At 37.5% G+C, this 26,168-nt stretch overlaps 1 protein-coding gene across 4 annotated transcripts in view; it reads right to left on the reverse strand.

Annotated features, from left to right (window-relative positions):
* The window catches only part of SORCS2 (sortilin related VPS10 domain containing receptor 2), a 558,809-nt gene that overhangs the window by 83,971 nt on the left and 448,670 nt on the right, over positions 1 to 26,168 (reverse strand). For all 4 annotated transcript variants that reach the window (XM_054065304.1, XM_054065302.1, XM_054065303.1 and 1 more), the window contains exons 5-8: positions 23,846 to 23,919; positions 12,464 to 12,528; positions 10,239 to 10,357; positions 6,632 to 6,721 (exon numbers count right to left, since the gene is read on the reverse strand). In XM_054065304.1, the coding sequence (XP_053921279.1) occupies positions 6,632 to 6,721; positions 10,239 to 10,357; positions 12,464 to 12,528; positions 23,846 to 23,919 (348 nt within the window). The remainder of the gene's footprint in view (positions 1 to 6,631; positions 6,722 to 10,238; positions 10,358 to 12,463; positions 12,529 to 23,845; positions 23,920 to 26,168) is intronic.

Consider the following 26,168-nt stretch of genomic DNA (forward strand, 5'->3'; position numbering starts at 1 on the left):
TTGAATTTGTTTTATAAAAAAATGTTAAACAAATCCTGAAAGTGACTGCTTATTAACACTGGTTTATTAAACAAGGCAGCCAGTGACAGGTTGTACTGCTACTGCTCTCTCACGGACTTGTAAGTTGCTATGTTTCTAACAACAGCTGTTCAAACAAACACATAGTCAGTTTTGAACTCATACTAGAGATAAAACTGGAAATAATTAATAAATTGTGCCAAAAGATGAGCACCATGTCAAAGAAACTTCATATCACAAAGACAGACCTGATCTGTTAAACAGAACAAATAAGTCTGATGGTGTGCACGTGGCATCAAAAGAAGTGTTTCTAATGTAGTTGAACCACTTTTCATAGAAGGCTGAACAAACAACAAATCAACCCCCCTAAATCAGTCCGGAAACTCAAAAGCATTAAGCAATTAAAATACTTAGGGGTTTGGGAAGCTGAAGATAGGAGGGAGAAAGGAAAGAGTTTTATATGAGTGAAGAGAAATGCATTGTTTTTGCAGTATACAGCCCCACACCATCTACGTTTAGTAACTCACCAGCCTCAATATGGGCATATATTACTGACTGTGATAAGAAACACTATGACACAAAAAACGCAATTACACATTGAAGACAGAAGGATAGAAAAGATTACAAGGGTCATACAGCAAGTCAGTGGTCCTTGTTGTAGTAAAATGTGCTGATGACATAGGAAATATCTTGAAGAGAAAACACCTTAGGTAAGGTTCAGCACAGTCGGTATAATGCTATGCAGGCAGGACTGTGGTACTTTAGTCAATAAGGCAAATAAAAAAGAATCTAAAAATTCCTGGTTTTCAAATCCTACAGTTTTCAGTCCAATGCCAGAATTTTGCCCCTTTGCAATCTTTTAATGCTGCAGTTAGGCAATCCATTAACCTGAAGAACATGATAAATGAAATGAAGAACCGTGAGGAGTAAATGTATCAGAAGCACAACAGATGTAAGCACTCAAGGCTCTGTAGTCTCAACCTTGACCTCCAAATGCACCACATTTATACCCCTGTAATCTCTTAAGTACAATCAAGGTAACTGGATGGCACAAAGATAATCTTCCTAATCTTCCTTGCCTGGCCAAGTAAAATGGTGCAAGGAGAGAAATCAATAAGTTACACTGTGAAGAAAGAACAGTTCCTTTTTTCTACCTCAGATGGATTTGTATGACTGGGGATCCAGACAGCTTAGACTCACTGCCTAATGCCTTGACACTGCCCAGGAAATGAATACTTCTGCATCAAATGCCACTGCTATCTCTATTTCTGGTTTGTTCTCCTTTAGTCTTTGCTCAACAGCCATTCCAATAGACTTCCAGAATCATGGATAAGTAGCCCTGCTGCAGCTGCAAACCGCTCTTCTGCCTCACTCAGAGGAATAACCTCAGCTGAAGCCGCGAGTGATGGACGGTTAAGGCAGCGAAGGGGCTACCCAAGTGAAGAAACAGTTCCCAAGAGCCATGCTAAGTGAGCTCTCATAGCCTCAGTACTTTGTAATCCAATCATCATACAGCCAGAGCCCCTGGAGAACTTCCTCTGCTGACAAAAGGGCTGCAGGAAATCTTTCCTGCCATTTCTGCTGTTAATGAATAGGCACATTTAAGGAATCCTTGAAGAAGTTATGGTAAAAGGGAGCACAACAGAGAAGAGAATTCATGCTTCAAAAGATTTATGGCTATTTAGGGAGAAAGAGTAAACCTGCTCAAAATATTTTACTCCTGATAGCATTATATCTATTATTGGATAATACAGACAAGTTTGGAAGAAAGTCTGCGGTTAAAATAGTGATCGATATCTCTGACTGAGGCACGGAAAAGGTGGACCTGCTTCAAACTCCTCAGAAGGGCATCAGGTGACAATCAAATAAAGAGAATATATGAAGTTTGTAAAAGGCAGGCATAAAAGATTCATATTATCACAAATAAATCAGAGATATTAACTCCTTTCTAAGGCAATAGGATTTTTTTTCTTCTATTACTTTTATTTATTTTTCCCCTGCACTCTCTTTCCTCTTAGTTACCTGAAAAAAAACCATGTTATTGCTTATTTCAAAAGATTTAAAAAACATACAGAGATCAAAATAGAAGAAAAAGTTTTTTCCACACCCTGTCTTTTCAGAACTAAATTTTCTGAATTGCAGTAGGATATAACAGACCATGGATCTCTTGCATTATTAACATTTTGTAGCTGGCAAGAACAAATGCAGAATCAATGACTGTCTTGTATACATTCATGAAAGAAGATCATTATCAACGGAGTTGATTTACCAGAGGTGTGAAGGGGACTCAGAATAATTAAATTCTTCCAAATTGCAACAGTAAAACTATCATGATTTGTAGCAGATTCTTTGGTTGGGTCAGCAATTTTGTTAATAATTTTTTTGCTTAAATTCTCAGAATGAACTAGTTCCAAGTTTTATTGTTAATCAAATTAGAGTAAGACTCAAAATGCCAAGTAAGGACCTGCTCTGTAGGCAAGAGCTGGAGGAACTGCTCTGCAGTGACAACTGTCTCAGCAGGGAGAGTTGTGCCTACTTGGCAGATCTGCTCTCCCAGCAGGGCTGCTGAACCCCTGCTCCAGGCTGAAAACAGCCCAACGGAGATCACTGGATCTTACTAATTCTCCGTGGATCTTACTAATTCTCCCTGGAACACACCTGCATGCCTAGCACCTCTTATGACACGAATGCAATCCTGCTGCTCTTGACTTGATTTTGGGATTCATTTTCTATGAGTTATTCACTCCTGATTTAGCTTTAGATGCAGAGAACAAGCAATCCTGGTAAAATGGAATATAGTATAAAGGCCAATTCTGTTTTAAAACAATCGCTCCAAATTTCCTCTTCTGTTTCAAGCAATACACAGGCAGCCTTTAATATGGTCTCACCAGCCTTTGCTACCACCCTGCCTGGCAGCAGCCGGCACTTGACTCCTGTCAGATGCAGGAGACAGCTGTGTGATTCAATGTAGTGCCAGTATCAAGCACACTACTAAAACAAAATCTCTCAACAGCAGGGAAAAGAGCTAAAAAACCCCAAACCAAATTGGAATTCTCTTCATTAGGTGGTCCCCGACAGCTCTGCTCTGCACATATAAGGTGCTATGATGTGTTACACAAAGCTGATTTAAGTGGCACTGTGGAGCAGGGCCTTAGAAACTTAGCACATATAAAGCTTGCCTGGAAGCTACTTTTAGTTGCCTTTGATTCACAGGCAAGGAGGCCTTGAGATATGTCCAAAGGCAAACATTTATCCTTCTCTAGGTTTCTCTTTGGGGGTGCAATTGGACAAATACAAACACAAATGCAAATACAAACAATATAAAACAATTGAATCACTTCTTTTCAAATTTTCAAACTCTTCAGAAAAAGGAGACATCAATAACACTTTGTAATTACTCAGTCTGAATATGTTCATTTTATCTGTGTATATAAAATCACCATGAAATTCATCTGTGCAACAAAGGAGTAATATCTGAAGACCCCTATGCCCTTGGGCCAGAGCCTGGTTTTCCAGCACAGCTCTATTAATTTTGTTAGGCACATCCTTAACCAGCCTGTAGTATCTTCTGACTTCACTACAGTTTTCCTTTCCCCATACGATCACTGCTTCGAAACTCTGGCTGGTGACATGAAGCACTTTACAGAGACCACTTGCAATGCGATATTTTTGAAGCCTTATTGAATTCTTTTGAGAAAAACGAAACTGAGCTTATTTCAGACCCACTTCATCTCATAGTGAGGCAGAATCTAATACATAAAACCATCTGAAACTCAGTTCTTTCAAAAGCCATTGCTTTTAATCAAGCTTAAAGACCAAATTATTTGTAAATGCTATGCTTTCCTTCTGTTTATCTCTTACCACCACAAAAGCAACTCCATAGTCACATGTTCTACACGTACTCTTAATGTGCCAGTGTCTTTGCTGATATCCTGCTTCTCTGTAAAATTTCATCAGTAATATGTTCATAGGAATCTTTTCACTTCTCTTAAAACTGGATTGGAAGATACATTTCTCTTGCACTTGGGTGATTATTACTGAACTATGGTGAAAAATTTCAGAGCTGCGTTTTTACTTCAATATCTAAAATTTCTGCTGTACTGTGAAGGTATCAAATCACTTAAAAAAAAAAGTACCAGTGTATCTCTTGCAGAAGAGGTTAAATTCTCTCACATTCATCCTGTTTCAATTGATGTCTGGCTTCCAGGCCCAGTGAGTGAAATTTTCAGCTTTGGTGTGTGCAGATACCAGAGGAAGAACACAAAAACATCCTTTTCTAAATGACACAGCCATCCTGTTCCTAGCTAGCTATTGACTCTATCCAATATGAAACCATTAATTTATAACTTATTTATTCAGTCAAGCCTGGAGTTAACTTGCTTAGCAAGTAAACAAAAAAATAAAAGAACAAAACAAACCCCATATTTTCCAAGACAAAGAATTGAACATGTAGCAGTAGTTCAAATAATCCAGACAACATATGCAGAAATAATAGTGAGTTAGGACAGACACATTTTTAGTATGTCAGAAATGCACTAAGGAAGAGCATATGCCCAATAAACTACGCACCCTTCACTGATTAATGGATCTCAAAGCAAAACGTAATGACTATATCCCTTAGTTCGCTCTCTGCTACCCTTCCAATCAATTTCTAACAACTTCTTTTTTTTATATTTTACAAGATCCAGGAGGAGCAAAAACTTCTATATGGTTAAAGGAAATCTCCCAGAAAGGCACCCAGTTATGATTGGAAAACTTCAAAACCCAGAGTCTCTCACTTTCCTTGGCACAGTTTTCAAATACATAATCACCAACACTAGTAAGAAGTTGAGGTCAGTTTCTAGTTTGAATGTGTCTGGATTCAGCTCCCAGCTATGGTGGGTTTTTCTCTACTAAAGCAATTTTAAGACACTGTGTTTTCTCCCCAGAGGGCCGCTTCCTCACTACAATGAAGTTCTCTCTTGATCCACCTCTCCAAAAAGCAAATTATAGTTTTCTTTCAGGGTTATTTTTCACTGAGATTGCTGTACTGGTCTTGTTTAAAGCGCAGTCCCAGAAACACAATGCAGGTCATAGTGGACTGCAGAAGAGAATTAGAAATTAATGACTGGAGAGGACCTCTTATACTGGTTTTGCTGCCAAGGAAAGTTCCACAGGACACAGACTGTTGGGCTGATGACTGGACTAGATGATCTTAGAGGTCTTTTCCAACCTTAATGATTCTACAACAGATGTAAGTCCCCCACTACACCATATCTCCAGCCCTGCCATAACATTTGATTTGCTGTTGTTCTTCACAACCTATGCCCAAGGAGTTGCCCAAGGTCTTCAGTATCTCATAGTGTGCACAGCTGGCATTTTTTAAACATTTAGAATTGAATATTCTCCTGCTATTTTCCTAATTACAATTTTCCCCCAGAAAGCATAAAGGCTACATTGAAGGCCTTAAACATAGTGACATAATTACAAGAAACTTTGAAATGTTTACCTGTCCTTGGCTATGCATTTATTGTCAAAATTGATAACTAAATAAATAGAGATTTCCATTATGCTTCATATCCCACATAATATGTGAGGATTTGATTTGAGTTTTTTTTTTTTTTTTAAATGTTGTATTTAAAACTGAGAGTCTACTGGTCACCACTTAGATTAAAAATCAAAGATGAAAAAACATTAAACATATTCTTTGTTTTATAACAATAACGAGAAGGGGGAAACACATTGCACTCCACTGTCTCTCACTGTATGATTAATGAATTAAACTTGTTCATTTCAAGACATGCAAAAATAACATCTTAGTTCTCTACTAAGTAAATGACAGAATCACATAGAATTATATGAAAAGGCAGGAAGCTGAGGAGGTCTCTAGACAGTCCTGCTGGGTGAGCTGTGAGGCCAGAGCAGGTTACTTTGGGCTTTATCCAACGTGGTCTTTAAAACCTCCAAGTCATTTTTTTTCAGGATTGTAAAAGCCTTCTAACTATACATAAAGTTATGAAACACATTAAGTACAGCACAAAAATTCAATTGCATCAATTATACTGTATGTAAATATCAGTCTGTGCTTTACTGCTAATTTACTATGCAAATATAGGAACTCTGTCATCATAAAAATATGTCAGACTGAGGGAACTTCTCAACAAGTCTTGCCATTCTGCTAAGTAACTAAAGTTCATATTGGGATTCTTTTGTGAAATACAGCACCATCAGCTGGTAAAATTCTCTTATATTAGTATTCATGCTTATACCAGAAAGCACGATATGGAATTAAACTGTAATTGATTCTTGAAAGAATACTCACTCAATTATCAGTACACTGCCATTGTGTATGTACCACTGCTTTGTGGAAGAAAAGCTCAAAAGCTATTGTGGTAACTGGTGACAAATAAGCTATCATATGTTCTTGTTATCTTTGGTTTATGAGCTACTAAATTTCTAGAATAAAACCAGAAACAGCAGGGTAAGAATATACCACAAGTGGGATTCAGAAATCCTTACAAGGAGAAGTTGTGATCTTAGAATAATGAGGCTTAAAAAGAAAAGAACAAAAATAATTCATGTAGAAAGAGATGATGACACATACATAAACTGAAAGAAAAACGTCTATACTCACTTTTGGCAACGCATATTTTGGCAACTTCATCTGTACGAAGCCATTACGACGGTAAGACACATAATACTTGGTCCGATTTGCTGATGTTGTCTATACAAAGGGAAAAGAGAACCTTGTGATAGTTAATGTTAAATCTAAAGAGTCTGCAGTAGAAGATATTTTTTTTTCTCTTTAACTGGCAACTGTTATATAATACATAGCTATTACTTCTATCGCATGCAATTAATCTGCAGAGTGTACTCCTGAGATAACAAATAAAAAATTCTTACAAAACAGACTCCAAATAGACTCAAATTCTTTTGATCTCCCCTTCTTTAGGAAGTTAAAAAGTTATTTCCTTCCCTCTTTTGCCATTTCAGCTGTCTTGGGTGATACCTGAGACTTCAGCATCTCACTACCCCCAGTCCTTATTGATATCTCTGTACCCATCAGCCTCTCACATTTCTGCCCTTTCACAGAAACCGAGGCTGCAGCGCCCTCCAGGTGAGAGGCAGGAGGAGTTACTGTGGCCATGAAACCATGAACACCAGGTACCTCAAGGGCAAGTGGTCCTCCAGCAGCACTATTCAAAGTGAGCAATAAAGGCTAAATAAATCATTCTAACATTATATAAAGCATTCACTAGTGGCTAATATTTTTTATACAGGCTAAAACATTTCCCAAGATGCTGACATGCCACATGGAGGATAATGATGCAATTCTGAATCCACTGGTTGTTCAGTTTGAAAGTTAGCAATGTGTCCTCAAGACACAATTATATGCCTAAATAGAGAGGTAAAAAACTATAGTATTTTTCACATGTGCATTTTCCACACATGCAAGTATTTCAACTGCTTGCATGTGTGGAACTGAAGACAGATTAGGATTTATGTAAAATATATGAGGGCTTAAGAAGAACAGAAACCCACACTGAAAGGAACACTGCTGTGTGACTATTGCCCATTAGCCCCTTTCTCCTATTTGTAATAGCAGATATGATAGTAATTTAGAGACTTTTACCTTATTCGCAAAAAACCTCAATGCAAATATTGCTCCAAAGTACCAAGAACAAGATTATAAACAAACATCGATAAAAATACTCAACTAACAGCATCCCTGTTTTTTTTTTCTAGTCAGAAATGCAATCCCAAAAATCTATGCTGATATGTAAATTGGCATATTACCTCTTGAACACCATCAGACAAGATTAGCAAAGGTTTTAGCCTTTGGTAAATAATATTTCACTTTTTTCCTCCCAAGAAGATCAGCTAGGGAATGGCTATTCAGTCATTTTCACTAAGTTTATAAAGGGTGGCTGCTTTGCAGGAATGGACTGGTCAAAAAAATGGAAGAAGTGAAATTAAACGTCCAAATTTTTTCTCTAGATGTCCATGACAAATTAGATTGTGGAACAGAAGCACAGCTTTGTCTTTTTTCTTTCACTCTAAATCCTATCCCAATCTCACTGCCTTTCTCCTCAACATTTGTGTTTAAAAAAGGGACCTGATTTGGAACATAGCCTACCCTGAAGCACGCAAACTTGACTGGGTAAAAATAATTTTGATGCATGACAGCAGGTCACCAAAAAGTATTTAATATTGCAAGAATTTTCACTCTTTCTTTAAATTAATTTCCTTTTTTTTTGTGGCAGAAAGAAGATGCCCTTTAGGAATGTGACTTGTTAAAAGACAGATTAAACCAAATACCTCACAATTTACTCAATTACTGTTAAATAGCAGTCTTATCCATCTTTCCATAGCCTTCACGTTCATTATGCATTTTCTTTTTGTCACTCATTTTAAATGACTGAAGATGATACAAGGCAGCAGAGAATCAGAGTTGAGGCAGCTAGTTGTGTCAAGCCTCACCGACATTAAAGACTGGTCTGTGCTTAAAAACAGTGTTGGAACTTTAACCCTCCTACAAACACCACCTTTTAAATTGTCTGACTGTCACTACAAACTGGAAAAGAAACGAGTATTAGAAAGCTCCAGATCTTTGTGGATATGGACATACTAATGAAATGGGGTTTAGGTCTTCCTCTAAGATGGTAAAAGCCTGAAATTTGGGTCAGGATTAGCAGTGCAGACCCACAGCAGTGATTCACGCTGCACAGCTCAGGGGATGTGAGGAATACCAGGGGCAATAAGACAGTCTCAGACTCTCTTCTCTTTTTGCACAGATGATTCTGTCCCATCTTCCGTCTGACAGATATCACCGTGAGATTAAGAGGAGTCCTTGGTCTGATTCTAACTTATACAGCAATATTCTAAGTTATATAGCAATGTTTTAGTCTAGTGATAAAAGATTTTCCACATAGTTTTAGAAAGTATACTGTTTCTTAGACCTGCAGCTGTTGTGTGGTTTCACTGGAACGAGTAAGTAATGTCCTGCATCATGAGGTGGTTGTGCTGCAGGTGTGACTTCAGGATCCCAAGTTATCATCTATCCTCCACTAGCAAAGATATGGCTAACTCTCAACCCATGTAGTAATATGAGAAATTTATATCACATACTGTGATTTACTGTGGACAAGTCTGAAAGGAGAAGACTAGAGATATTTCCCCTTTGTGTGGAATACATGTACATCTCTTCTACTGGCATTGATATGCCTCAAACCTACAGAGATTACGTTACCAATGGCATCATTTTGCTAGTAGCAACTTCACGCATACATTTCCAGGTCACACTTCCATTTTTGTGTTTGCCCATGCCTGGCATGGGACAGAACAACAACAATTTGAGATGCAATTATACAAGATTTCTGTCAAAACAAAATTCTTGAAGAGAAGTAGCGAGTGTTTTGCTGAGCACAGCAGTCTGGAAGTTCACATGGTGAGAAGCACTTCTCGCCATCTACGCACCATGAAATGGATTTTAGAGTGTGCCCGGGGGAAGCCACAGACGATAACACTTTTGAGCAAAAGGAGTGCCATGAGACTGGAGCTGAAAATTACCTACTTTATTTCAAAGTTCTTTCCCAAATCCATTTTGCTGTTTATTTGTGTTACTAAATTTTCTAAGCCACATGGGCCCTTGAAACTGCTCTGTCAAACGAGGAGGGTCTTTTTCAACCTAAATGATTCTAAGACTGTGTCCTAAGACATCCCAAGCCTCCCAGCTATGGCCATTTCAGTCATTCACTTCAAAAGCATGGGATGTAAGTTCTTTCCCAGGAAAACCTCTTTGGAGGAGAATCCTTATGAAGAAGCTGAGCCACTACTCTGTCAGTGGCTTTCTTTGGATACTCTTCTCAGGGAAACTTTTTGTGCTATAGAGGTACTGGAAAGGATCCAAAAGAGATTGTAAGCATAGGAATGAAACGGTTGCATTTTGCCTATCACACGAGAGTATTTATAAAAAGTAACCTTGAACCACACAGTCCACTTGAAGCTTTTCATATAGTTAAAGCTAGGTCAGTAATAAATTAAAATCAACCTTACAAATAGGCAACTGGTTGCACAAATCAAAGATGCTTTTTTCTTTTTACTGATAGACAAATGCTTTGTTCCATGTAAAAATTAATAAATCATCATTCATATTCTGGAACACGTTTCTGCATGGTCCTAAATCACAGGGTTGCTGCAATGCTTAATTTTAATTTTTTTTTTTTTTTTTTTTGCAGTACCTGAAGAAATATATAGTCATCCTGCACAGTCAGGGAATCCCGATCAGTGCTACCAGCAAACTGGATTGTCATTGTCTTATCAGAGCAATTTTGAATCTGGCAAGTGATGTAGCGATAACCTGAGGGAAGAGAGACAGAAACATATGACAGAGCTATCAAGGGAAAAAGACACAAGCAGTATTAAATGTTATTCATGTAGGGAAAGCACTGCTTTTGCCAGGTGAGTTAGCTGTAAAATTATTACATTAAACCCTTATACAGAGGTTTTTCAGTCTCCAGTGTACTGAGAATATATAAACTGCTTACAGTTCAGATCATTCCCAGGAGGCAGTCTGTTATTATCCAAATTTTTTTGGTCCAGAGAGATAGGGGTTAGATTAATGAGACATTCATGGGAGAAGATAATAGAAGGAGCCTCTTTTCTCAGTTAACCTATGCACAGAGTCAAATTATTCACCTGGAGAAACGGCAATCTGAAACAGTATAACTGAAATCAATAGATCAACTCTGGTATAAAATTGTGATGAGTGAGAAGACAATCAGACTCCATTTAATAGACAGTGTGCAGAATTTTAAAGGCTATTTCAAAGCCCTGTAGGAAAGTTAAGATACGCTATTAATACACTATCGGAACTGCACTGTTGGGACAGGACTTCTGTCAGAGTTAATACCTTGCTGAAAAAGCCTGGACTGGTTTACATCAGTAGAGGATATGGCCTCTCTCCTCCTCTGTCTCTCTTTAGCGATGGGCAAGGAATATCCTCTCTGCCTTGGCTGTTAAAACAGCATCACTGCACCTTTGATGCAAGCAGCTCTTATCAGAGAGAGAATAATCATATCTTACACCAATTGTGGCCCAAAGACCTTCTCCTGGATTCAAGTACGTATATAGCTTGCCCTTCCTGAGCTATTGAGCACAAAGTACTCCAGTGACTCTCCCAAGCACACTGAGAGAAATGTTACATACACAATCCTGTGTCCAGATCACTAATTCTCCTCATGCTCCAGATACCATATGAAAGATCAAACAATTCAGCCCATGCACATCCTTCACAACTTTTGCAGTGTGATAGGGAACATATCCCATACTTTATGACTTTCAATTAGGAAAGGCCAAACAAGTATTGTAGATACAAATGCTCGTTTTAAAGTCTGGATGTGTTTAAAAGGCAGCTAGAGTCAACCCAGGGTCTCCTGCTTAGGTCCAAATCATCCCCACAAGGATACTTGAGCAAGCACAGCAATGGCCCATAGAAAAGTCTTGCAGCTACTCATAATTCACATGACAAGCATTATAGTTCTTCATCAGACAGGTAGTACAAAGATACTGTTTCCACTAAAATCGATGGCAATACTTGTACTGACCATAAGTGTACAAAGTCAGTTTCATGAGAGTTTTCCTTTTAATTCTTTCCATCTAGCTCCTGAATAATCCTTGTATGCTATCTCTAAACAAAGCAGTTGATGGGTCTGCATAGGGGTCACCAGGTCTCAGAAATCCTACTGCTAATAGATGCAGAAACTTTGTCATCCAGATTTTAACATGATCACTTCGATTTTTCAACAGGTCTGAAATTAATAAAAGCTACAGGATCATGGAAAGTTTAAGTTTGCATTCTTATCTTTAAGACTGCACAGTAACTTAGATTATTTGATTCAAGGAATTACAATATCTTTCAGGAGTACAATTGGTAACAATAAACTACACAAGCTTTTGGAAGCATGGTGACTCTTTAGTACAGCACAACCTGACTGCTAATTTGCATTTTCATTTATTTTCTTTTTAAAGTCTCAAAGAATACTGGCTGCTGTTACACGAGGAAATTCTGGGAGATGATGGTTAGTGTGGCAGGACTGACATATGCAACGATTCACTAGCAGACACTTAGCCAGCCTAACATTGCATTGCCAGTTTTATTTGCAAATCAGGAAAAAATGTTCAATGTTTAACTGCCAGAATAAATTGCAGTATTAACAGACATTTTCAATGGAGCATAGCATCTTGATGTCAATTCATCTTAGAGTAGAAAACAAGTAAATTTTAGATTATACTATATTTTTATACACCAGGACAGCTTTGCTGACTACAAGTAAATAAAGAAATAATTTGATTTGCACAATTTCTCTCCTGACTATTTTTAAAAACAATGCAAAAGGTAATGTATAACACAAACAGAAATTACTATACACTAGGGTATCAATTGATAACATTTTCATTTGCATACCTCCACTGGGGTCCTGGATTTCCATATGAACTAAATCAGGGTCTCCGTCAACTCCAGCAACAGCCCTGAGAACATAATATAATCAAGTTATGCAAAGCCACCCACAGAATAATAATTACGTGGATGGAAGAAAACAGAAGAATTCATACTAACCACGTTTAACATTCTAGGTGGGAAATTAAAATAAAACCCATTTATAATGTCCTATTACTAACATCTAGATGGAAACTATTTTTTCTGTAATTCACATTATGTTTTTCTTAGATTTCTTTAGAATCTCTTTTACTAAAATATGCATACAAATAGAAACAATTGTAGAAAAGAATAGAAAAAGGTATGAAATTGGAAACAAAACTTTGTGATCCTAAATTGATATATATGCACATACACACATACACACTCATGCACTGGCAAGCACTAGAGTATCTTTTTACAATTACATTTGACATTTGAGACCACAAGGCACATTAAGTGTTAAAAAAAAAAGACTTAGATTCCATTCTTATTAAAACTATTTTAAAACTGATACATGGCTTCCAGAAAGAATTTATATCTATTTGGTATATTCAAGAGAAGAGTAGGCTTAGCTCTGACCAAGGAAGAATGTGAAAAATAATTTTGAGAAAAACATCCTGAGAAGGAAATTCAGTCAGAATTGATCAAGGAGCAGTTTAACTTTGAAAAGGTACAATGGGAATACACTCTGAGTTTCTCTTGATATCTCCTAGTCAAATATGCTCAGCCTAAAGATGAGTTTTCTACCCTCAAGGCTTCCATCCCAGCCTGGGAACAGCAGCCCCAGTTGTGCTTTTTTCTGGCCCTTCCATCATCATTAGTCAGGCAGATTCTGCAGAGAAAGCTTTGAGCTGACAGTTGTGCTGTCACCGAGCAAAGCAGAATGCGGCCCCACTCCCAAAGCTACACTGCTCTTCACTGGCATAGTAAGAGTCCATCTAAGTCAGCAGATGTGAGCTGAAGACACGCAAAGGAGATACATTGAGTGATAAAGTGCAGCTGGATGCAGATATTAAAAAAGCCCATTAGAATACTTAAAAGAAATGATCATTTTGATATCATTGTTGCAATGAAGCTATATATGAAATTACATCATTGTCTAATGATTTTAATAGCATTGATTTATGAGGACCGGTTAAAACTCAGACTTGGTAATTGGTGTCTCCTTGGGAATGCAGGTCAGGGGGAAGAGACTGCATGATTTCCACTACTACATAACAACCTGAAATAATCACGTATGCTGTTTCTGCTTAATAAGATAAATTATCAGTCTGAAGAAGGAAGGGGAGGGGGAGGGATGAGTCCCCACCAAGCCATGAGATGTGAAGGAAACTTACAGTGGGATTTTTTTAGAAAATGAAAGGAAAAATCTTGCATTTACTAAGAAACTGATCTCTGAAACACAAACTATAGGTTTTGGAGGCAACCTATTAAGTCAGAGATTATGTTATATTCACTGGGTCTGATAAGAATATATATGAGCAGAGGGAAGAGATCTGTGAATTTTTTTGCTGTTTGCACTGCAACTATTTTTCTAGATACAACACCAAATCAAACCTGCTATCGACTCTGCAGTCAGCTTTTTGAAAGAAAAAAATTATGTGTGCTGAATATTTTAGTTTCTGTGCTGGACCTCATGCAGCTGAATGACAAACTAACAGAAAATTTAGGAGTGAAATATTCTGAGGCTCAGTCTGACATGATGATGGGAATCAATAATGCAAAGATAGTTTAGGAGTACTTATGAAAAAAACCTCTTGTATGTATAATTTATCACACACTATTTCATAAGGACAGTTTGGGAGATTTGTCAATATCTTTACCTTCTCATATATCTTTCAACAGCTCAGAAGTCACAATGATCTCATGTTTACCATGTTCCTCCTAGCAGAGGCAGCTGGCACAAGTAGCCTCAAATTTTCCTGTCTCATCTTTTAATGCAAGATGTTGTAAATAATCTGTTTTAACGAACACTGCATGGACACAGAAAATGAAAGTTTCCAACCCTTCCAAATTTTCTCCTTTAGATTTTTGAGTAGATGTGAAGGGAAAGGGTTTTTTTTAACCCAACAAGGAAAAAGTAATATCTCTTTCCCCTGAAGTTCAGACATTTTCCCTTCTCCCACTTTTAAAATTACCCTTTGCTCACTAGGAGAACAGTTACTTCAAAAACGTAAGTCCTCTGTTCCTAAACCAACTGGATCACCTCCCACAGCGTCCATTGACTATAATGAAGGTTTAGGATATCAGTTCCGTACTGCAGTTTTACAAGCATTTCTCCTCATTACTCTACCAGATTAAGTGTCCCATTCTGTGTCCCTAATCTTTCCTTTCTTTCACTGTGTCAGACATCCCATTGCACTTGCCAAGTCAACTGCTGAGAATTGTCTAATTTAAAGGTGGCCCTACAAAGATGGAAGCCACGAGGCTGCCAAAAAAAAAGATTGTTAAACTATACCTTTCTAACTTCAACCAAGTCTAACAGGTGAGATGCACCCTTTAAGTGCATAGCTTACCCATTCTGTAAGGCATGAAATCAGGTAAGAAGAATATTTAAAAAAAAGTGGTTTGTGTTTTTGATTACTCCAATTGTACAGATGAGCTGTAACACCAGACACAGCGGTGACTCACTGTAGGCATTAGACCCTTATAATTTACTTTAGAATGTCAGCTGTATAACAGAGTTTTCCAACTACAAAGTTCCTTTACCCAGCTTTACAGACACTTAAAAATAGCCTTTTCTTCTTGTATTGAGAAAAAGACCTCATCTATTATGGCTGCTAAAAAAATCTTTGGAATGGAGTATAACTAATGCACAGAACTTGAATCTATATCCCAGAAGAATAAACTAATCTTCTCATTTCAGTTGACTCCTATGCCAACAGTACTTTAAAAAGCAATACTGTTATTTCATCTGTGCTTAAATTGCGTACCAAAAGAAAAGTGGTATCATACTGTGTAGGCTAAACACAGCCTAGGTTCCTCTGCCCATGCAATACAGCATTCTTAAAATGAAGGGCAAAAAATGTACGCACAGGAACACATATAGTAAATGATACACTCAAAAGGAAGGCTCAATTACATGTTTTTTCATATCGAAGAATAAATATAAGACAATTTGATTTTATATTGTTATTTACAAACTTATTGTAAACTAGGCTAGGTTCTACGCTGTCTCATAAGCCACAGACAAAATGGGCCCTGATAATCCAGCAGCTTTTTCCTTTTCAGTTGAGATTTCAGCATCAATTTTTAATTCTTTTTACCCCCAAAAGAACAAGTATTTTCTCATGAACCATTTATTTTTCTCAATTTCAGTGTGGTGTTTGGTTTAGTTAGAATTCCCCCACTTTTCTTCTCACTGTAGTTTGTAAAGAAAGTGATCATATCTCAGCAATTTTGCAATTCTCTCTGTTTATTTGTTTTACTCAAGTAAAGGAGGGTTCACCACTGAATTAAGGGTTTTCTAGTTTGGGTTGTTTTAGTGTTTTATATTCAACCATGAACATTTCCACTGAAAATTCAGACTAACTTTAATTTTTAGATCAGACAAGTCTTCCTCTAGGAAAAGAAATCTCTCTTGACCAAGTATACCATACTGCATAAAACTACACGTTAGCACTTCAGATCACCTAACAACACTTCAGAATTAAAATAGCCCAACTTGGTTGTAGGGTGGTGTAAATGTAGGCAGCCTCAAAATGCTTCTTCTCTTTCCTGTGACCACAAGTTCTCATCATCTCCCTTGAGTTTCTCTGACACCACATTGAGCCTCTTGGGAAAACTAATCCACTGGAATGTAATTTGGGGACTTTCGGAGAGATTAGTTTTCTGTTTCTTAAATCACTGGATCATGCCAGCAGTTGAGTACCAAGCCTGTAGAAAAAAAAGCAGCAAGAAAGCCCATTTTGGTGGTGCACTGAGATGAAATTGGCTCAGCCTTGGTGCAGCCTCTGTGCATGTCTATCCTTGTTTACGTTGGAAAGCTGCACCTAATAAAATACAAGGAGAAGAAGAGGGAAAACAGGGCATATTTGTTTCCATACACACACAATGCAGGCCTGAAATTGGTCTCCTGAGGGACACTGGAGCCATTTTTTATGCATATGGTCTTTCAGTCTTTCAGGGAACTTGTGCTGAAAGATCAGCTATTATATGATCTAATTCTTCGTGTCTTTCATTAGTGCCGTGCCAGGTATTTCCACTGACTTTAACAGCACTACATCAACATAAATATGGTACAGTGGAGGGGACTAGAAAGCCCTCTCCATCTGCCTTGGTCTGTGTATAAATATATACTCCATAATACAAGCACTAGCTATTTTATACTTCTAAATAACAAGGTCAAAATTCTAAGAAGTTAGAAATCTGTTAACAATTCTAATTATCAGACCTTTAAAAATCAGGCATTATTTTAATAATAATTTTGCTTTTATTCAGTTACCTCTTTTCTTCATAAGCTGCCCCAGTATTTTCTTACTCCACTTGAATGCAACACAAGAAAAACATCAATACTCACCCGGAATCTGATATTTATGTTATATATATATGAATAAATTTACCACTGACATGTAAGACATCTCAAAATGTGAATCATAAGCATCAGTCCCTTACTTGGTAACAATGATTTTGTATTTTACTTCAAACAGGAAATGATTCGTTTCCAGTAGTCTGAGCTCAATTTGTAGGGAATCGGTTTTCTGCAAACACTAATCAAGGAGAATTTGCTATGAACATGTATCTTCCACACCTCGTATGGGGCTCTTAATTCTTAAATATTTGATGCAGGTCACTTGGGTGTGCATTAATGAAGAGGCATGTTCAAATATGACATACAAAACCCCAAACCAAATCAAAGCAAACCTACTCACTGATGTGCAGGAGCCTCCAATCAAAGGCCATCTGAGAACACACTGGTTTCCTCAATCATCCCCTCTCACAATCCCTGAATACAAAGGGGATTGTAAAAGGTAACAAGTTCCTAGTTTATATTGACTGAATTCTAACAATTCATATTATTGGTTTAAGACCACTTCCTTGATTAGAAGGCAAAAGCATGCAAACATTTTGCTGAACAGCTTAAGATGGTATTGATTCCTGACAATGTGGTTACTCAAGGAAGCGAAACTATGATTTGATTAATACAATCTAAAAATATCTTTGATTATGACTGATTTGTGTTTCAGGCCTTCCCTTCTTGACATCTGCTTTGAAAGACACATTTTTGATAATATAACCAATGCCCTGTTCACCCAATGTGTGTTGCTACTTATTTATTCGCTATGTTTAAAAGCAGTTTTCCTGCCACCTTTATCTGAATGTCTTGACCTTGGCTGGCCACCAGGTGTCCAACAGCCCACTCTATCACTTCCCCTTCTCAGCAGGACAGGACAGGGAAGAAAATAAGATGAAAAGCTTGTGGATTAAGATAAGCACAGGAAGACTGCTCACCAATTACTGTCACAAGCCAAACAGACTTGATTTGAGGAAGATTAATTTATTGCCAATTAATAACAGCAGGATAGTGAGAAACAAAACAACAAACTAAAAAAACCTCCACCCTTCTGCTCAGACTCAACTTCACCCCTTGATTCTTCTGCCTCTGCCTGCCAATCAGCACAAGGAGACAAGGAATGGTGGTTTCGGTCAGTTCATCACATATTGTTTCTGCCAATCGTCCATCCTCATGCTCTTCCCCTGTTCCAATGTGGGGTTTCATCCACAGGAGACAGTCCTTCATGAACTCCAATGTGGATCCTTCCCATGGGCTGCAGTTCTTCACAAACTGTTACACCATGGGTCCTTTCCAGTTGTCTTTTCCATGGTCCTTCAGGAACAGACTGCCTCAGTGTGGGTCCTCCACTGGGCTACAGGTCCCACCAGCAGCCTCCTCCTGTGCAGACTCTCCGTAGGCACACAGCTCCCTTCAGGACATATCCATCTGCTCCATCATGGGATCCTCCGTGAGCTGCAGATGGATTCCTGCTCCATCATGGCCCCCCACAGGCTGCAGGAGGACAGCCAGCCTCACCATGGTCTTCACCACGGGCTACAGGGGATTCTTGGCTCTGGCGCCTGGAGTACTTCTTCCTCCTCCTTCCTTTACTGACCTTGATGTCAAGCAGGGCTGTTTCTCTCCCATTTTTCTCACTTCTCTCTTCCAGCTGCTGTTCTGCAGATTTTTCACCCTTCCTTAAATAAGCTACCACAGAGACACCACCAGTGTCACTCACGGGTTCAGTTTGGGCCAGCAGTGGGTCTGTTTTGGAGCCAGCCTGGGGGCAGTCCCTGGTCTCTTCTCACAGAAGCCCTGAATACCCCTGCTACCAAACTTTGCCACATAAACCCAATACAGACATACACATAACCACATGGACAGAAAGAGAAACAAATACCATCCCAAGTGATGAAGTCAAAAGAACGACTGCCCACACAGATTCTTGGCTTCCCACTTAAGAGCCTTTCACTCCAAATTCAATGTTAAAGGCGCAATGAAATCCTTTTTGCATTTCTCTCTCCCGTTCAGGGCATAACATCTCTGAATTCCCTTCTTTCACCTAACACTCGAATAGGCAGGAACTCACTACACTTGACGCTGACAACATGGTTGCGATTAATTACTGATGTGGGATTTCATGACAAGGACAGAATTTTGGTCCCTTGAGAACAAATGCTCTACCCAAATATACTTGTTATTTTTTATTTCTGTGTTCTCACCTCTCATGAAAATGGAGAACTTACAGCTAAAAGTGAGAATAACAATAATAGGATCCATATGTCCTACTGAGCTGAGGAAAAAGCATTTCTAAGGCTCTAGACACAGTCATAAAGAAAATATACTGAGCTTAATTCTCTGGTAATTACTGATTCATGACTTACTGTCCTGGGGTATGTTTGTGCTGGTGTAGGCAGCTGATTCACAACCTATTCTTCGCTTATATATTACTAAGCTCTATTTTGAGACAACAAAAGGAACTAAACTGGTGCATAAGCCTTGGGGACTGAGAAGAATAGCAACAGACCCAGAGGAATCCCAAACTGCATCACTCTCTTCTTCTTGACAATTCCCACATAATACACCATTCTTCTTTTTTTAAAATGGGCTTGCTATACAAAACCAATTACATACCGTGTGATGTATAGGTGTTTAATATTGGTCGTGTAGTTCTATTTCTAAAGTAATTTATTTGCATTCCCTCCTACAAATATACCAAGAACTGGAAAAATTACTTATAAAAGTTGGATACAAAAAAATCCTTTAAAAAGAAATCAACACATTGTGGAAATACTGCATGGGCAGCTGCAGTTTTGAGGCAGCAGTAAAACTGGTCATGGTAATCAAAGTTTCTTAATTTTAAAGCAAAAGAATTTACTCAAAATTAAAACTTTTCACATTATAAAAAATGATTTGAATAATCCTAGCTAGTGTTTATGCACAAATAAAAGATTTATTTTCTCAACGCTGATACAAAATGGTTTTTTCTTTTGATTTACAGCATGATTTAGTGTTTCATTTTATCAAGTTGATTTCAAATCTGCATTTCACTATTTTGCCTTGAAAAATTATAAAAAAATCTTTTAAATGAACGTCAGAGCATTTGTTTTCAGTATTTCCATATTTTCTGAACATTTTTTTCTGTATTTTGATGTTTTCATTTCAACTTAAATAGGAAAACAATTAAAGAAAAAGAAATAAATTTCTAGAATACATTTGTTTTGCAACTATGTTTACACCTACCTGTGGCCTTACAGCTCTTTTGAGAACAGGGCAGGACAGGAGAGAAAAGCAGAAAAGAATAAGAATAAGAATAAGAATAAGAAATAGAAATAGAATAGAATAGAATAGAATAGAATAGAATAGAATAGAACAGAACAGAACAGAACAGAACAGAATCTTTTCAGTTGCAAGAATGTTAAGGAAATTGTCCAAATGTCTCTTAAACGGTGACAGGCACGGGGCATTAACCACCTCTCTAGGAAGCCTGTTTTGCCTCCTAAGATGCTAAGAGAAGACAAATTCCTAAGAAGGATTAGTCAACTTTCCTTTCCAAAAGAAGAAATAAAACATATTGGGAAAATGGCTGGGAGGGGGTAAGAAAATGCCACACTATGTCACAGATGGGAAGAAAATATTCTGTGCTCCTAAAACAGAGATGGTAGCATACAGTTTGCACTGATACTAATACTCTTTCCATTACTTCCACTATCATGAAAGACCAAATTCCATTCATTAAATCTGTAAAGATATTTAAGGTGAGAGCACTTAAAAAACAAATAAAGCCCAGAAGGTGATTTTAATATATTGTTTATAAACTTACAAAATAAAATTTAAACAGAAATAGTTTAAAATACTCTATTTCTGCTTTCCCTTAATATAAATACATGAGACATTACATTAAATAAATTGATTTTAGAATTTCGTTAAGTAAAAAAAAAGCTTCTTTAGGAAATACATGGAGATCTGGCTGTTGCTGAATACACAGGAAACAATGAATATTACAAAGCACTGGAAAAAATTATGACTGATAATATTTGTAGTTACTAGGCTGAAATAAAAATCTTAGGCTACATTATTGTATTAACCTCAGTTTGGGTTGGTGGTTTTTGTCCCCTACTGCACAGGCACCACTATTCCAGCTCCACTGGAATCCAAGAAACATCTGCTAAAGAGTGAAATGTTCTTGGCACAAGCAGACAGTATCAGCAAGACACATGCCCTCATTTATAGTGAGATGTACAACTAGCTTGAATCCATTTCACCTATCTTTAACACATCAGATGTTATATATTGCCAAGACAACAATACTTGACTTAGTATCCTAATACTCAAGGTATGATAAAGCCCATATTCTTAACCTCTGTTGAAAACTACACAAATACTCGTTTCTATTTAGCCTTTAGACAATTCAGGTGATAAAGGCCATGAAGTACTGGGAAGTTTCATAATAGTGAGAGTAACTCCCACCGGGAGGCCATCATATCCAACCCTCCATTCACAGCAGATTCTTCACACATAAGTAAAATATATTTATATATCTTTATTTCTGCATAAGTTTAAGAGAAGGATCATTCAGTATTGATGAGGCACTAAACTTCTGCTCTCAAATCCTTGCAGTTACTGGCTGATACAGTTATTGAGAGAAATCAGAATGGTCTACATACAGAAAAAGGGAAAAGAAAAACCTAAAAAATATTTCTAATGGTTATAAATGTACAGACTGCCAGAATTTATTATTCTTATCTGAGAGGAATGTGATGTTTATGAACAACCATGACTTTGAATTGCCACATGGGAATTATTCCTAGCGAAGCTCCAGGACACTTCCCTGATTTTGTCTGAATGTCTGAATGATATAAAGAAACATAAGGGTTCTGAAACACAGCAAAGGACAGACTTAATATTAAACATGCACTTGCCAGCTTTAATACTTACATAAAAAAAACCTGAAAGATTGTTTGAATCAGAGTAAAACTGACACATATTTCAATAGTATGCTATGTTTTTCGTAATTTAACTCTGCTAAATATACCTAGACTCAGGTAAGAAAAGCATCATTAAATAAGTCTGTGAGAGAGAGGATTCTGCTGTTCTTTCTTACCTGTTAGTGACTTTGATGGTTTTCAGACCATATACATTTGAAAAGTTTCTTTGTTTATAGACAGAGAGTCACATGCCCTCCTGATTTCCTGATTTTTGCTAAGGAAAAATCAGTTAGAATGCAGACATGACATTTCTGACCCAGTGTTACTTCTAAATTATTATACCTTTTCACACAGTAGTTAAGAGAGTTATGTAGAAATAAGTTCTTCAATAAGGATGCATTTTCCAGGACCAAGTAAGCAGAAAGTGTCAGGATGACTCCAGTAGTTTAGCAGAAAAGGCAGATATAAAATGGAGTAAATCAGATGGGTGTTACTACAAACCGACTGCAGGCTGGTTCTCTAAAAGTATGGAAAGTAAGTAGGTTGCAGAATGAAAAAGAGGCACTTGCAAGTGTGAAAAAGGAAAAAGCTCCCTTGATATGGCCAGGGATAATTATAACAAGGCAGCAGGGCAGGTTAGGTGATGTGCTCTCAGCTCTTCCAAGCAGGGTTTAATCCATCCACATGGCCCTGTCCAGGACTGCAACCTTCCTCCTGGCCAGGTTCAGCAGCAACACACCTTCAGACTCACCCAGATATATTTTGGGCTAGTGGCCAACATAACTGTAGGTACTGTAACAGCTCTGCATGCTTTGTAGCCTCTGCACCAATAGATAAGGCAAGCTGGTGTTTTGTTTGTTTTGTTTTTTTTCCCTGAGTATGGCCAGGATGAGTACCTATTTCAATTAAAGAGAAAATCAACTAACTGAAGAACAAGGAGGATCGCAGCATGACTGCCAATGAGATCACAAATCTTGCAACCAAGGTCAGGTAAATACATTTCAATAGTGGCAACGCAACCAGCAAACCACAAAATATTGCCAAAAGCCAGTTATTGCTTCACAGGCACATGGATAATTACACTTTATGTAATCGAGACGGATCAGAGTCTTTCTAGAATTAAAATCACAAGTCATTTAGGGAATGGAAATGTCTATCATATTATGACTAATCTTGTAATAAAAAAAATCCAATTACTGGTAATGATACATTTATACACAGACCAAATTTACACATTGAAGTAAAATGTGAAAAGCAGAATTCTCTGACTTTTTCAATAGAAATCAGATAAATGTTGAGTGCAGAAATTGACCATGATTAAATGCAAAATCAATTAAAAACACTATCAAAAGGTTAACTGTGGTGTAAAATAAGTTATAGACTTTTCAAATCAATTTATTTTTATAAAAAAAGGCATTGACTTATTCTTCATTTTCTCAACCTGTTTGAATTGCTTCTTAAAAACTTTGAGACTGTTAAATACTTGAGCTGAAAATGAAATCACTTGATATACGTGTACTTGATAAAGTCATATTGTTCACCAGTTTCCCTAATAGTGTAAGTTTATATATTACTCCAGTTAATAGCTGTGATTCAATCTCCCTTAAAAAAATGTTATAGATTTTTCTCTGGAAAAAGACTACTCTCTTTTCTAAAGATCAATTTCACCAGTAAAACGAAGAGCGATTTCAGTGGACATTACAGCTCTCATTTAAATCTTGGGCTCCATAGATCCAGACCTACAATCCTTACATGTGCTGACACTCAGTATGATCACTGCCATGAGTATTTGCAATAGTGGATGCAGCAACACTGACATATTCAATCTGTAAAAGGTGTCAAGGCTAGCGCTGTCCCCGTCAGTAAGTCTGGAAACACCTTCCTTGATTAGAATGCAATACTTTTGCTGTTCATTTTTTATTTAGAAAATAACAGATTTCTTACCAAAATATATGATCTTTTGAAACTCGTTCCTGCAGAAGGATCCATTTTTTACCCAAGTCAACGGACACATAAACCTACAAAAGAAAGAAAAAAAGAAAAATTGGATGATAGGAAACTGTTAATGAGGTACATCTTCAAAAATAGGTCGTGTGTCACTCTTAAAGTGACAGATTACACAGCAATTAAAAAAAAAAAAAATAATCATTACCCGGAACTCTTTATAATGCTTTTCAGAGTAATAACCTTTCACAGACAAAATATCTTAAAATATAACCTGTAAAGAAGAAAACTCAGTGATAAAGTCTTCTTGCTTGCTAAGAAAACAAATTGCAGTTCATTTTGGGTCAGATTCTTTTTGACCTCAGCATGGTAACACAAGAGGAATGGTAAAGGGACATTTCTCTTCCCAGACATTGACCAGACAAGCGCAAATGTCCCCTTTCTGTTTCAAGCCTTAATTCCATAAGAAATACTTAAGACAAGAAGTCAATGGACTCAAAACTCTGATAAAATAGGACCAAAAGATACTAGAGAAATGCTCAAGAGATATGATGACGATAAATAGACTCAAGGGTTTACTTCATGGATACCAGTAGATGACCCATGAGAAATAATCACTCAGCAGAGGGCAGAAGACGGCCCAGAGGAAGAGGACTCCAACTCCACCTTCTCTCTCAACAGTTCACTCGCGGTAAAAAAGCAAATGCTAATAATATGGATGGATATAAAGAGTGCAGATGAGAGCTGTTTTCCCCAGAATAAAGTGTGTTATAAAGTAGCTATTTAAATATCGTCCTTCTTCAGTTGCCATCATAACGTGTTTCCTCTAGTTAAAATAGGAAATATCTATTGGACTTCCAAAAAGACAGATTTAAAGCCCCCCACTGTCTGTATGCATTTCTTATTTGATCCAATTTACATATGATGGGTTTTCTCTTAATACCTGTAACAGAGGAGGAAAAGGCAAGTAAAACTGTTCTGTGATGTGGGAATAAGTCAGCAGTTCAGTCACTGATTGTGCTGGGGAAAAGCATCTTAGCAAGTCTAGTAAGAAAAGCTTTTGTCTTAAAATGAAAGGTTCAACAAAAAAAAAAAAAAACAAGACAACCCTCATCCCACAATTATGTATTATGTTTTACCACAGAAAACTGGCAATATTAATATCTAAACACAAAAGCTGATGCAGCTTACCTCAGAATAAAGTCTATGGGTAAATTTACTGAAATTTTAATTAAGAGAGAAAATTATTTTTCCACAGTTCACGATGACTGGGCCTTGTTCTACCACATGCTCCACTAAAGTGGGTAGACCACAGTCTGAGTAAGAAACCACAATCAGGACTCCGATTATGTGCTTTAGCATTTACCCAGTCAATGTGTAGACAGAAATTATTAGGATCAAGAAGTCTTTGCTCCAAGCTAAATGCATTAGTGATGGGGCTGCAGAGCCCGGCTCCTGATTTGCCTGCTAACTTTTCGATCTTAGTTTTACTTTGTGGCTCAGGTTTTGCTGCAGTGTATTTTATGGCATATAGATTAGAACTGGGAGGGAGGGATATGGATTTGAATGAGCTAGACCGGGCACAGTGGAGAATCTAAGCTTCTTACTTCTTCAAACGTGTCACCACAGGCATTATAGAAAAGTAAACCATTGGTTTGACCACTTTTCTAAAAAGGTAGACACTGCTCAGCTAGTTACCTGCCCCCCCCAGATTGCTATAAATCTGGAAGAGATGAACATTTAATGCACTGCCCTAACCCTGGTGTCCAAGCTGCAAAGAAAGCCAAGAATTCAGAGGTTCCCGGCAAGAGGAGAAAGAGCTGTTTAGGACCAGAGACAACACTGGCATGTGAAAAAAGTGATATAGTTTTGTCATGGATGAATTTCAAAAGAAAATGAGGGATTTTTGCCACTAGAATAGTGGTGCCTGTGCAGTAGGGGACAAAACCCACCAACCCAAACCCCCACCGCTGAACCCAAACTACCTCCTCTCACACACATTTAAGAGACTGAAGTCTAGAAGCTTATGAATAAAGACTTTGGTTTAGTGTAGGGGGAAGCCCTTGCAATCTTACTGTAATGTAGAGTGAAGTGAGACTAATAAGGCATACTGAAACTGAGAGGAATTTTTAACTGATGCAGTATTTGAAATAAATAGAAAAAATATGTAACTAATGTACACATTCAATTTCCTTTAATTAAAAAAATTGGCCTGTATGGGTTTTTTTTATTTTTAACAGGTACCTATGATAAAATTACTAAATGAGATTAGATGTATGGTGAAAACAGTTATATTAGTGGACAGCAAAAATCTCTTGCTTAA

Source organism: Cuculus canorus, chromosome 4 (genome assembly GCF_017976375.1).
Source record: "Cuculus canorus isolate bCucCan1 chromosome 4, bCucCan1.pri, whole genome shotgun sequence".
Taxonomy (NCBI): Eukaryota; Metazoa; Chordata; class Aves; order Cuculiformes; family Cuculidae; genus Cuculus; species Cuculus canorus.